This window comes from Myodes glareolus, chromosome 8, assembly GCF_982192425.1.
Source record: "Myodes glareolus chromosome 8, mMyoGla1.1, whole genome shotgun sequence".
Lineage (NCBI taxonomy): Eukaryota > Metazoa > Chordata > Mammalia > Rodentia > Cricetidae > Myodes > Myodes glareolus.
This window is the reverse complement of record NC_142033.1, coordinates 108,566,700-108,580,207: the sequence shown is the minus strand read 5'-3', so window position 1 is coordinate 108,580,207 and position 13,508 is coordinate 108,566,700. Positions and strand designations below refer to the sequence as shown.

Genomic DNA, 13,508 nt, shown 5'->3' with positions numbered 1-13,508 from the left:
TTCCCGCCATAGGTTTATTGAAGGAAACTGAGTTCCTGGCTGCTCACTGGCCCTCAGCTCGGGGAGGCTGGGCAACCCGAGACTGGCAGCAGCCTAGACCCTGGCCCAACACTGAAAGGCAGGAACCAAAACCTCCCTCCAGTGCCCAACAAAGCTCCTTGGTGTCCTTGGTGCCAAGCAGGGCCTGTTCCTATGGTGAGGAGGCAGGAAGGTAACGATGAGGCCACCTCCCAAGTGGGGCTCCGACCTTCAGTTTTCAGTGTGGGGTTTCTCGCCAGGAAGTGCAGGGGCAAATGAGTCCAAGGCCCACAGAGGGCTCCCGCACCGAGACCCAGCAGCTGGACAGGGCCCTGGGAAGATGGAGGCTTGCCGCCTGCTGGCTTGGCCTCCACCAGGTCCAGGCAAGGCTGAGGAACATCTGCGGGTGGCCACGCGAGGCAGTCGGCAACCCGAACTTGGCTAGGACATCTGGAAAAGGCAGAGGGAAGTCAGCCGCAGCCTGGCTAGGGAATGGGGCCGGACCCTACCACCCTGCCCTGCACCACCTGCTAGACACGCTCAGGCTCTGGCTCGTCACCCTCCTCGTCCTCGTCTTCATCGTCCTCGGTGCAGGCCTTGTCCAGCGGTGTGTCCCCGTCCCGGGCCAGCTCCTCCACATGTGCCAGCATGTCGGCCATCAGCGCCTCCTCCAGGCGTTTGCGCACCTGCTGTACCAGCTCCTCCTGCTTCCTGGGAATACACACTCTGACAGGGCACACGGGCTGGGAACCAGTCACCTCAGGGCCGCAGGGAACCCAGTGATCAGTCCACAGGCATGTAACCACCAACCCTTCCACAAACTCCACACAGCTTCCCCATCAGCTCAAGCCACGGCTGGTCTACCATTTTCAGCTTCTCACATCCAAGCTATGTGGAAGCCACAGGCCACAGTCAGCTGCAGGCCCACATCCACACAGAGCAGCAAGTGCTGGACCTTGAAGCCACTATGGGACCCGACTCTAGTTCCACAGGGTCCTGCTCTTGTCCCTGTCTGTCCTGACCCACCCTGGTGTGAGACAGGAAACCCAGGCCAGCTCTTCAAGGTCCAGGGCCTCTTGTCCTGGAGTCCTGTCCCAGGGGATCAAAGCCACGTAAAGTCCTCTATTTCCCTGGCTATTCCCAGCCAAGCCTCGGACCCCTCCTGAGGGTTGTACTCAGGCTCCGCCCCGCCCCGCCTGTCAGTTTCTCAATTCTCCCAGGCCTGTAGTAGTCATGGTTACTGAGCCAAGATTAAACCTCACTGTCTCACCCCCATCCCACCTGACCCCAGCCATTCTAGCACATTCCTGAGAACCCAGGTAGTTGCTGGTCTGCCCTGCATCCCCGCCATGACTGTGAAAATTGAGGGGGGAGGTAAGGGCCACCAGTTACCTGATGTCGTCATCAGTCACCATGAAAGCTTTGCACAGTGGCTGCGCAGTGTTCAGCCACACACCAGGGTTCTTCTCCACAGCTGCGGAGAGCTGGCCTGTGATGGGCAGAGTGCTGGTGTGCAGCGCACTAGCGATGGCGGACAGCAGCGTTTCATCTGTGCAGCCTGGGCCCACCCCTGGGGAAGGACAGTGTGGGCAGGATCACCTGGGAAGCCATAATCTCACAGGCTAGCCTCTGTCAGAAGACAAGAAGCCAATCCAGAGGCCCCACCAAAGCCTGGTGTGGTGGCACAAGCCTGTATTCCCAGGCAAAAGCTTCTGAGCCTGAGGCATGCCAGGGTCCCAGAGTCTAGAGGGGCAGCTAGCACACGGAGGGCTCACGACACACTAACTCCAGTCGCGGGGTATCCTATGCCCTCAGGCCTCCGTCGTTACGTGCATGCATGTGGTACAAATAAACCCGCACAGGCGCGCTCGCGCACACAGATAATCTTTAAAACAACAAAACAAAACAAAACAAAAAAACCCTCACCAGGGCACCCACCCATTTTATCAACGTCCAGAGGGCAGCGGCTGCCCGCCCCAGCTCACCCTGCAGGCCCTTGGGCAGGTCCATGGTTCTGACAAGCTCCTCAGCGATGTCAAAGGCACTCAAGCCACTCAGTTTCTTCTCCCAGAACAGCTTTAGGGTGAGAGGCAAGGTTACGGAAGCAGAGGTAGGCGGAGCCCTGCCTGTGACCCCACCCATCCAGACCAGCCCTAGGGATGTTTACAAATAGGCCTGGAAAACAGAGAGGGGCCTTGGCTTTTGTTATGCTGGCCCTAAAAACAGACACTCAAGTGTTGGGCTGAGGGTGTGGGCCACCAAACTTAGTCCGCCATTTTCTCTAAAGAGTAAATACAATGATCTAGAAGCCGGGGTTCCAGCTCTGGGGCAGGGCGCTTGCCTATCTCGCTCAGGCATTGGCGTCTTCCACCCCTAAAGGAGGAACTTTAGTAGGAAACCTGGAGGACGCAAGGGTGGTGGGGTGGCCTCACCTGCCTCGGCTGGTCCACTGCCTTTTGTGGGTCGCTCTTCACCTTGTTGCTGGGGTGGTTGGTGATCTTGGTCACCGGTTGCTTGAAGATGGATGCAGTCTGCCGTACAGGCAGTGCGGTGTTCAGGTCAGGCTTGCCCTGGGGGGAGAAGACTCTGCAGCGGGCCGCTCCGACCAGGGTCCATGGAGGGTTGGAGGGGGCAGGGAGACGTTTAGCCAGAGCCTGAATGGTGTTAGGTGGGCGATCAGGCGGGCAGATCTCCCATCCACCAAACCAAATGCGCGCCATGCTTCTGCCAGTGGAGGTACTGACTCGATGGCGATGGTGGCTAACCCAGAGGGCCCGCCCCCTGCCGTGACGTCACCGTCCTCACCTTGACCTGGTTGGAGGAGTCATAGCGCACGCGCTGGCGGCTCTTATTCATCTTATTCATCAGCATTTTTCCCGTGCGGAAGTCGAAGGTGCTGAGGTCCATGGAGCCGCCCAGGTAACGTGCCAGCTGTGGCTTGCTGCGGAACTTCTTCCCGCTGGGGCTGCGGGAGGGAGGCTGATCAGCCCGAGCAGGACCCACCCTCTACCCACCACCCTTGGGAGGGAGTGTTCACCATGCTTCAGGGTTTCAAGAGGTCTTGAGGAAAGCAAGCAGGAAGAACAGCCCAAAGGGGCCTATGAGGGAATGAGGCTACCTAGGCCAGAAACCAGTTCTTCCCCCTCAGAAATCACCAATACAGGGTTGTATTTATTTTGGGGGCAGGTCTCATGTAGCCCAGGCTGGTTTCAAAACTCATTATATAGCCAAGAATTCCTGATCCTGCTGCTTCCAGCTCCTGAGTGGCCATCGCCTGGATTCAAGTGTTGCTGAAGGTAGGACCCACGACTTCAGGACCGCTAGGCACTCAACTGAGTTGAACCCCAGCCTTTTTTGATTGGTTTTAAGACAGGGCTTTTTTTTAAAAGATTTATTATTTTTTATGTATAATACATTCTGCCTCTATGTGTATGCCTGCAGGCCAGAAGAGGGCACCAGATCTCATTACAGATGGTTGTGAGTCACCATGTTGATGCTGGGAATTGAACTCAGGACCTCTGGAAGAGCAGCCAGTGCTCTTAACCACTGAGCCATCTCTCTAGCCTTAAGACAGGGTCTTATGTACTTCAGACTAGCCTTGAACTTGCTGCCTTCAACTCCCAAGTGTGGGGATGGCACGTGTGTACTGGCACGTTCTCTTGAGCCCATGCACACAGGACAGGGTCTGACAACCCCTAACTGCCCCAGCTAAATTCTATGTCTTCTGGAAATTGGATCACACCCAACCCCCTGCTGAACACTCAGAGTCAGAAGGTGGGGGCAGCCTGTGTAGTCCCAGATGCATAGCTCACCACACGCTGGAGTATTACTCAGTCATGAAAAGGAGCAAAGCTTTGACATATTACAATATGGAGGAGCCTGGAGGACATCATACTCAGGGGAACCCATGGATAGGAAACGTTTCAGAACAAGTAGATTTGTTAGGGCTGGAAATGTTCTGGGATTGGTTGCATAATCTTCGTTATCAGTAAAGTCAGAAATGGTGACAGGCTGGCTGCGGCGCAGTGGTGAGCATGCACTAGCTAGCGTGTGCACTGCTCTGGATCCAACCCAGTCTCAGTCCCGCAGGCGCAGGCGAGCCTCTGTAGGACGTGCCTGGTACTCATGCGGTTGTTACACTGCACTGGCAATCACTGTTACTCTTTATAGCTCAGACAGTGTTGTCTGCTGGGAACCTCTTGCCTGTGACTGTCCTGCCCAGACAATGCCCCAGGTATACTCAGGATCCTAGAACCCTCAGAATCCTCTGCCAGGAGAGATTCCTCAGCGTGAGGAAATCGCAGCAACAGCTGGCCGGCGGCTTGGCATGTCACCAGTCTGCAAATCCCAGAATGAGGCATCCTAGCCATACTGCCTGGAATCCCAAAACCACTGGGCTAGCACTGAGCACACATGATGTCCCAAGCTTCAGATCCAGCCTTGTGGACCCTAGCCAGGCACATGACTTTGATTGGCAGCTGCTTAAGGGGTGGGAGGGAGCACAGGGCAGAGGCTTTCCCAGACTGTAGCTGAGGATGACTGGGATCCTGACCCTCCTGACTGCACACTCATTTTAAAATGATATTTGATGGCGATTCCACCTGTCTGAGCATGCTAAAAGCCCACTGCCTCTTAATGAGTGAATTTGGCATACAGGTTGAATCATATCAACAAATCTATATTAATTTAGAAAACAACCAGAACCAGGCAGGGTGGCACATGCCTCTCAACTAAGGCTGAGGAAGGAGGGTCCCCAAGTTCCAGGCCAGTCTGAGATACACAGCAAGATCCTGTCTCAAAAATACAAAAGAAACTCAAGTCAGAATGGCTGTGGTGGAGACCTCCCATGTGGGTACATGACAAGCACTGTGGGGCCCTGGTAACACACTGTTCCTTTCTGAGTGAGGCTCTGCAGATAACAACACAGAAGTCTACTGACAGCTTACTGAGGGAAGATGTACTGAACCCACAGACCGGGCAGCTCGAGTTTGCCCTTAGCAGGCAGTGTAGACCTGCAGGAACACCAGGACAGGGCTCCAGGCCTAAGAGTTCACATGGTGTCTGGCTATGTGTGTGGAAGGGTTCAGTGAGGAACCTGACAGAATCTTCAGACAGTGGTGGTGTGGTGTTGTGCACAAATGAGCTGGATGGCATTTGTAGCTATCCTGGGGCAAGGGAGGATCACTACAGCCTGGGGACAAGGTGGCTTTGGACCAACTCCCGAAAGAGGGCCACACGCCCCAACAGGCACCAGTTATGTTTCTCACCACTTTGTGCTTTAGACAGAGGTGGTGCCAGCTCAGCTCTCTAGCGCCAGGGCCAGCTGCAGGCTGAGGAGAATCGTGAGTGCTCCAGGAAAAAGGACTCCAGAAGACAGAACCCCCGGGGTTAACAAGATTTAGAAAGGTCCAACAAGGCTGGGCAAGTCAGGGAGAAAGGGGTGGGGCCGCATGCACACGTGATCTGGAGACACCATTTGCAGCTCCTCAGACCTTTGTGAACCAAGGACTTTTTTCATTTCAACCTAAAGGGAACCTGAGTTGGTCCGGGCTTCCAACCTTATCTATTACCTAAACCCGTGACCGTACAAGAGCAAGGGGCCGAATCTCCGCACAAAGCACCCATGCAATCCTGACTGAAATGGGGGAAGGGGCCAGTTGCATGCCCGAGGTCCAGGGTTCTATGTCCACTACCGCAAAAAAAAAAAAGAAAAGAAAAGAAAAGCCGAGGGAAGACAAAAGAGCAGGTGCAGGCTGCCGGTTGCAATTCGGACAACTGTCATTGCCCTCCCTGAGGGTTGCAAGCCAGCCTGGTTTACGTAGACTACTACCTAGACACTGCATAAAAAAAAAAATCTTGGACACAAAAGCAACAAAGGCTAAATGTTCACAGTACTCAGAAGTCGCTATGGCAGATGTCACTTCTGGAGGTACGAGTAAGAGGCAGGGCTTTAGAAGAACCACAAAAATGGCATTTACAAAAAAAAAAGCAAAAAGGCTGAGGGGATTAGGCTACTTGGAGCAGTTCGCCTTGCTCTCCGGAACCCCGCTACGGTCCCCGCGAATTCCCCACGAGGGTCATAGGGTCAGCCCAGCCCCCCCCACCCCTGCTTCCCAGCGGCGTCTGGCCAAGGCCGGGCGCCCCTAGCCCGGCGTGCACGGTCCCGGACTCCGCAGAGGACAAAAGCTCGCGCCACAGGAGGGCGCGAAGCCGCGAGGCTTCAGTTGTGGGCGGCGCGCACGCGTACTGGGCCAGCGAAAGCCCCGCGTGGCGCTCACGCGCTGAGTGACAGCAGCGCGGAGAGCAGTAGGGCAGGCGCTGGGTCGGACGCACGCGCACTGAGTGGCGAGCCCAGGTTGGCGCGTGCGCGCTGGCACGTCTAGCGCGTAGGGCGCACTCTCGCACGCACGTCGCCCGGCCCAGACCGCGGCCCGCAGTAGGGGCGCCCAGGCCGCCGCAGAGGCCGCTGGGAGGCGCCCGTTGGGGCCCTGCGCGGCCGGCGCGCTCATTCACCTATAGTAAAAGACATCCCTGTGGCCGGCCGACAGCCCCGACCTCCTGGGCACTTCTTCCCTTTCCCAGCCCTGCGGGAGCGCCGGGCACTCCCACCTCTTCCGCTCCATCGCGCCCCGGCTCTCCGCCCGCCTCCGGGCTCGCCGTCGCCGATGCCGCCGCCGCTGCAAGTCGCGACCCCCACGCTCGTCTCCGCCTCGGCTTCCTCCGCCGCCGCTCGCCGCGGCTGTTCCGACCCGCGGGCCTCCGCCCTCCGCCCCCAGCCGGGCGCGCGCCGGCTTTACCACCCGCTCGGCCCCCTCCCCGTGCTTCCCAGCCCCCGCTAGGGGGGCCGCTCCGCCCACCCGCCCGCGCGTGGGGCGCGTCTGCGCAGCCGCAGCCTCGGCCCGCCCCCATGCGCTCGCAAGGCCCGCCCCACGGCAGTGAGGCCAATGGAATCAGCCTGGGCGCCTCCGCGCCAAGCAGCCTCCGGGCACCGCCCAGGCGCACCGGCAGGACACGCCCCCGTCACGGCGACACCAATCGGCGGGGGCAGCCAATCGGCGTGAAGAAGGCGGGACTCAACCGCGCTTGCGCTCGGAACGCCTTAAGCGTCCTGCACCTGGTCCCTACCATGCTGCAACCGTTTCCGCCAGGCAGGCTGTGCTGTAGTCGCGCTCGCTTGCACCTGCGCATGTGCATTTGCCGGGACTCCCACCTCCCGGCCGTTGTGGCTGTGATCCGGTACAACTCCAATCCAGTCCTGTTTACCTTGGGTCTCCTGCCCCAGCCTCTACACTGGTTGACAGGCGAGCACCACCACACCGGGCTACAGAAACTGTTTTTTAAGTTCATTCTTGCCAGGCAGTGGTGGCGATCACCTTTTAATCCCAGTCCTCGGGAAACAAGAGTCAGACCGATCTGTGCGAGTCTGAGGCTAGCCTGGCCTACATAGTGAGTTCCAGGATAGACAGAGAAACCCTGTCTCAAAAAATAATTGTACTTTGCCTGTCCAGAACCATCTGATTTTTCCAGGTGAGGTCTCGACCTGTAGCTCACCATTTGCCTAGACTGGCTGGCCAGGGAGGTTCCCTGCTGGGCTTTCTGTGGGTGCTGACAATGTTCTCATGTTTGCATGGCAAGCAGGTTACTGCCCCCTCCATGTTTTTTAAACTAAAAAGGCCTCTCAAGTAGCCCTGGGCGTTTCCAACCATACAGATCTTGGGATGGCAGGTCGTGCCACCACTCAGAGCCTCATACAGGCTAAGGGGCCATGTCCCCAGCCTGTAGTTTTCCTGGGCCGCACCCCAGCTTGGTTTGGGACTGGCTATGGCCTGTAGCCCAGGCTCTCTCTCCCTATCCTACCTCAGCCTTCCAAACATGGAAGCCACAGCGTGACCACCCACCCCTGAAGTCAAAGGTCACTTAAGCTGGCTTCAACTCCAGTCCCCTGCTTCAGCATCCTGCATAGCCTGCATTACCAGGCCTAGGTGGGTTGTTTTTATTAAAGATTTACGTGTATGAATATTTTGTCTACATGTTTTTTTGTGCATCATGTGTGTGTCTGGTGCTCAGAGGCCAAAGGGGGCATGGGATTCCTGAGCCTGGAGCCACCGTGCTGGGAACAGAAGCTGGGTGTCCTGCAAGAACGAGTGCTCTTTACCACGGAGTCACCCCCAGCCCCTTGGTTGCCTCCACTCACCTTTTTTGAGACCAGGTCTCAAGTACCACAGGCTGGCCTCTTGACTCAATGTCCAGAGCGCTGGCTAGACATGTGGGTGCCACTGTACTCAAGACTTTGAGAGACAAAGTCACCACACAGCCCACGCTATTCGGAACCCACAGGAATCTGGCAGCACCGGGTAATAAAGAACTTAGGTGAAAATGTGTACCATCGTGCCAGGACTGACCCAAGAACTACTTTCTAGGGCTGTGGCAGGAGCTTACTCGGTTCAGCTCTGGGTTACCAAACAGGAAGCCCTGGCGGCCATTCTCCACCCCACAAATGCAGGCATGGTGGTCACATCTGTCTTCCCGGCACTTGGAAAGTGGAGGCAGTCAGGTAAGTTTAAGGTCAGCCTTGGGTACATACTGAGTTTGGGGCCAGCCTAGGCTACCTAAGACCTTGTTTCAAAAACAAACTAAACCTGAAGCAGTCCTGCTGTGCTGGGTATGGCGGCCGCAGGGCCTGAACACTCCAGCCCCGGAGAACATGCTGTGCTTTTCCATCCAGAAGATACTTAAGTGTGGTAGGATTTCTGCTTGCCATTGAAGACTATCCCAGATCTCTAAATGTTGGGTGCTGAAAGGACCCTGGAGGTGGGGAAGCCTTGAGAACGAGGGGGAACCAGGTGGAGGGCATGAGAAGATCCGAGCGTCAGAGGTGTGAGAACAAGGTTTAATGCTACACTCATTGAGGCAGCCCAAGTGTCCATCAGCGCAGGGGCTCCCCCGGGTGCTGCGGGACTTCGCCGTGTCCAGCTTCCTCAGCATCCTTCACTAGGCCGAGCTGTTCCTGAGGCAGCAGGGTGTAATGCCTGGGGAAGCGGATAACATGAGGTGAGCTGAGCATACAGGAAGCCAGCCCAGGGGCCCAGAGCTCTGTGAGTGACCCCAACAGTGAGTGAGGTACAGAGGACACGTACAGGTTCAGTTCCCTGCATCACACAGCAGCTCCTAACCACCAGGGACGCCAGGCCAGGGGCTCTGGTGTCCTCTTCTGCTCTCTGTGGACATGCATGCACACATACACACCTTGTAAAAAATAAAGTAGTCAGAGCAGGTGCCAGGACAGGCTCCAAACCCTGTCTGGGGGCGGAGGAGTTTGAAAAAGTAGAGGGGTAGGGAGATGGCCCAGTGAGAAGAGCCTGCTGTGCAAGAATGAGGAGCTGAGTTCGAATCTCTGACCTCATGAAAGCCAGGCACTGCTGTGCATGCCTGCAGCCCCAACACTTGGGAGAGAGGTTACCCATCTCAACTCCTGGCCTTCATACCAGTGCGTGCGCACATGTAAGTGTACACGCACACACAAGTGCTCTACACAGGATTGCCTTGTGGGCAGCAAACTTTCAACATAAGCAAAAGAGCCAGTTTGCTGTGCTTAATAAAGACACGTGTTGCATCCCCTCAGCCTCGGGCACCAGCTCTGAGCCAGGCTGCTAGCGTGCAGGACCGCAATCAGGCCCAACACTCAGACTCACCAGGGAGATCCTGAGTGTGACGGGGTTTTCCTAATCATTCTTCTTAAACTTGCCGTTGATGTAAGGCACCCAGTCCAGGATCAAACGCCAGTCCGTGGCCCACACCAGCCCCACGGCACCCACGGCACCCCACATGCTGGCAGTGGGGATCCTGGAGGGACAGAGGCAGTTAGACACTCGTTGCTGGTGACTCAGCCTTTGAGAACTCTTCTCCCATGACACCCCACGCTGATGTCAGTCAGGGCTTTCCCAGTGCTCGACTACAGCGCACTTGGGAGGCTGAGGCAGGAAGGCTGCTTTGAGTTCAAAACAAGCCTAAGAGCCTGAGCCTGGAGCCGCACACCTTTAATCCCAGCACTCTGGAGGGAGGCAGAGGCAGGCGGATCTATGAGTTCAAGGACACCCTGGTCTTCTAGGGCAGGCTCCAAAACTCCAAAAATCATAGCTATACAGAGAAACCATAAAAACAAAACAAACAAACAAAACAAATTAAAAAGAACTTGGGTTCCAAGCACTGGATGGCTGTGGAACCCTTGCTGGGTCAGGTGGATATTTGGGGCCGGTTCATCAGAAGACTCTTCTATACTGGGCTGACCTGGGCTGCTGGGAGTTCAGTTCACACACAGGTCCAGTTGCTTAGGCCCAATAGGACCATGTGGAGTTTGGAGATCGCCTGTGAAGCTGAACTATGCAGATCACCAAGACACCAGCCAGCCAGCTACACTGCTAAAACCTCTCCTCCCCTGCCCCCTACCAAGACACCTAGGTGTCACCTCCAAGCTTCAGATACAAATAGTACCTCCTGTTAAGTTGGGAGCGTAGCCCCCAGCCCCCATGCCTGAGAGCTGTATTGGTCTGGACTCCAAATCCCAGCACGCGAGTCAGGACCACTCCCATAGACTATTTATATGAGCTCCCAAAGGAGAAACACGTGGTCTCTTTTCCTTCCTTCTGGTGGTCGCAGCCTCCCGAAATCTGTGCTGCCTTCCACTGAGGTCCCCAATACTATACAGTCAGGTGTGGTGTGGCTGTAGGCATTAATGCACCCATTTTCTGTCATCTATCTATCACCAGTCCACCAACTACCTATCATCTATTGAGACAGGGTTCCATGTATCCCACTCTGGCCTGGAATACACACGCATCAGAGAACAGCCATGAATTCCTGGTTCTCCTGCCTGCAGAGCCCCGGTGCTGGGAGGTCAGGCCTGTGGTACTGGGGTTGGCCCCTGAGACCTCAGAATTGTGCGAGACATTGGAAGGCTGACTTGGGACTGTAATATTAACTTGGTAACTTTTATAATGCACACGCTCTGTTGCTGTGGACAGGCTCCTTTGTACCCAAGGTTGGCCTTGAATTCATCATTCCCCTGCCTCCATCTCCTAAGTGCTGGGCATGTGTGCAGTGTGGGACTGGAACACAGAGCTTCACACTTGCTGGACGACTGGTCCACCCACTCAGCCACAGCTGTGGGCCTGACACTCCTGAATGACAGTCGTCTTAGAGGGCTGGGATGTGAACTTGACAACAGCACTATGGTCCTGAATCTCACTGCCACCGTTGCAAAAATTAAAAAATTAAAAGCCAAGACGTGGGGGCTGGGAGGTTCAGTGGTTGGGAGGGCTCACTGCCTTGCAGAAGAACCACGTCTCCAACTGCAGGCGATCTGAAACTCACGCGTATACATATAAGTGTAAATAAACTAAAATTTAAAAAAGAAAAAAAGGGACTGGAAAAATGACTCTTCCTCTAAGTGGTTCGATTGCCAGCACCCGCATGGTGCTCACAACTATCGCTAGCTCTGGGTCCAGGGATCCGATGCCCTCTTCTCGCCCGCGCGGCTACATAGACATGCATGTAAACAGAACACTCAGGGGGTGGTGAGTGGCTGGGAGTTCCAGGCCAACTTGGGTTACAGTAACACTGTTTCAAAAGTAAATAAATAAACGAAAGAAAGAATGAAAAGAGGCCAAAATCAGCAAAAGGCTGCAAGGTGCTAGGTTGAAAGTCGGAGTCCCGAGCCGTAGGAGCGAAGGGTACTAACTCGTACCGCACAGGGATCCCCAGGTCGGGCTGGGGAAACTGAGGCTCGAAGCAACTCAGGCGGACCTCAGCTCAGTTTCCCCCTATGTCCCCAGGGCACACGGGTGGGATGGCGGGCGACCTCCTCACCAGTTCTTGGCCAGTTCCCGGTAGCGTGGGCCCAGAAACTTGCTCAGCATCGCTGCAGGGGCTCAGCACTCAGGGTCACCCTGTTCCTGCCGTCCTGGAGCTCTGCGCATGTGCGGACCTAGCTCTTCCGGCTGCGGTGCAAGTCGGTTCAGAGACATTGATATCTACTTCCGGGGAGGGCTTCAGACACCGCTAGATCCCGCCTCTGTGGGCGGGGTGTCTAGCAAACTACTAGGGACTCATTCCCTGGTTCTGAGCCTGGACGGGTGACTTCGGGCTAATTTGATTTGGGTACTAATTTGATAACTTTAATAATACACACTGGTGGTGGCGCACGCGTCTAATCCCAGCTCTGGGGAGGCAGAAGCAGGAGGATCTTTGTGAGTTCGAGGCCAGCCATGGCTACATAGAGAAACGTTGTCTCAAAAGACAACACTCTCAAAAAATCCACTCTTTACTGTTTTTCAGATGGGGGCCTCCTACATCCAGGGCTGGCCTTGAACTCCTTATCCTCCTGCTTCCACCTCCTAGTGCCAGACCCAGTACAGGCAGGCAGTGCTGGAGGTGGAACCCAGGGCCTTCTGCCTTCTAGAAGAGCCACAGCCCTGCCCTTCACCAATTTAAACCGAAGGCAACAGGCCACGCAGGTAAGGGACTGGTGCACAGGTGCTAAGGAGAAAGGCTTAGGTCGGACTGTGCCTTCGAAGACGTCAGTGAGGTGCCCTCCACTTGCTTGGGCATTTGTTACAGAACACCGTGGGTTCCCGTGGTTGGCGCACAGGCAGGCCCTTGTTGGTCACCCTTTCTGCCTAAGTCCCTGTCCTGGCTGACCTCCCAGAATGGACATATCAAAACTTCTCAGTAAGCTCCCTGTCCACACGCCAGACTGGCAGGAAGAAGGTGGGAACACCTTCAGATACACAGCCCCCAGGAAGCACTGTGAGACTGGCCCACCGGGATGGAGGGACACAGACGCCCACAGGAAGCTCAGTCCCTTGGGCCCCACTTTTGAAGTGTGTCTAGTGCCTGGCCTGCTCTGGACTCCCTCCTGGACCCCACAGCTCTCATGGCTCTCCTTGGGGGCTGCGGATTCTATTCTGCCACTGTCCTTAGCCCACAGTGCTGGGATCTCAGGGGTGGGCCTCACTACAGCTATGCTTTAACCCCAGAACACAGGAGGCAAAGGCTCACTGCTGAGCTACTCTGGCCTAATAGGTTAAGCTCCTTGTTCAGGCAAAGACCTTGTCTCAAAAAATAAGGTGGGGGCAGGAGAGGAGGCTCAGGGCACCAGCTGCTCCTGCAGAGGACCCAGGTTTGGGTCCCAACGCCCATATGCCTGCTGACAACCACTCAGAACTCCAGTGCTGTCTGCACACACATGGTGCACACATGCACAGATAAGCGAAAAAAACCTATACACTTTAAAACTCAAACAAAAATTTGAGTTGGGTGGCCATGCCTTTAATCCTAGCACACGTCTGGAGTTGAGTTCAAGGCTATGCTTGATTACACAGCAGTCCAAAGTCCAGAGAGAGAGAGAGAGAGAAAGAAAGAGAGAGAGAGAGAGAGAGAGAGAGAGAGAGAGAGACAGAGACAGACAGAAACACTGCGCTGGTTGGTGGTGG

General features: G+C 55.8%; 2 protein-coding genes across 5 annotated transcripts; both read right to left on the bottom strand.

Annotated features, from left to right (window-relative positions):
• Mbd3 (methyl-CpG binding domain protein 3) lies at window positions 1–6,833 on the bottom strand. 4 transcript variants are annotated; one of them, XM_085692503.2, is made up of 7 exons: window positions 6,532–6,833; window positions 2,824–2,983; window positions 2,451–2,672; window positions 2,004–2,094; window positions 1,411–1,588; window positions 546–729; window positions 1–468 (listed from the first exon to the last, which is right to left on the bottom strand). In XM_085692503.2, exons 1-6 carry the CDS (start codon window positions 6,639–6,641, stop codon window positions 549–551), a joined length of 942 nt encoding a protein of 313 aa, XP_085548629.1. In that variant the 5' UTR covers window positions 6,642–6,833; the 3' UTR covers window positions 1–468; window positions 546–548. The 4 variants fall into 4 exon arrangements, with proteins under 4 accessions (XP_085548629.1, XP_085548630.1, XP_085548628.1 ...); XM_085692504.2 differs by having other exon boundaries at window positions 2,451–2,588; window positions 6,628–6,820; XM_085692502.2 differs by having other exon boundaries at window positions 6,628–6,789.
• A 2,054-nt stretch (window positions 6,834–8,887) lies between these two features.
• Uqcr11 (ubiquinol-cytochrome c reductase, complex III subunit XI) lies at window positions 8,888–12,040 on the bottom strand. Its single transcript, XM_087909385.1, has 3 exons — window positions 11,884–12,040; window positions 9,711–9,861; window positions 8,888–9,047 (listed from the first exon to the last, which is right to left on the bottom strand). The coding sequence occupies exons 1-2, from the start codon at window positions 11,931–11,933 to the stop codon at window positions 9,741–9,743; spliced, it is 171 nt and encodes a 56-aa protein (XP_087765511.1). The 5' UTR covers window positions 11,934–12,040; the 3' UTR covers window positions 8,888–9,047; window positions 9,711–9,740.
• Window positions 12,041–13,508: the final 1,468 nt, after the last annotated feature.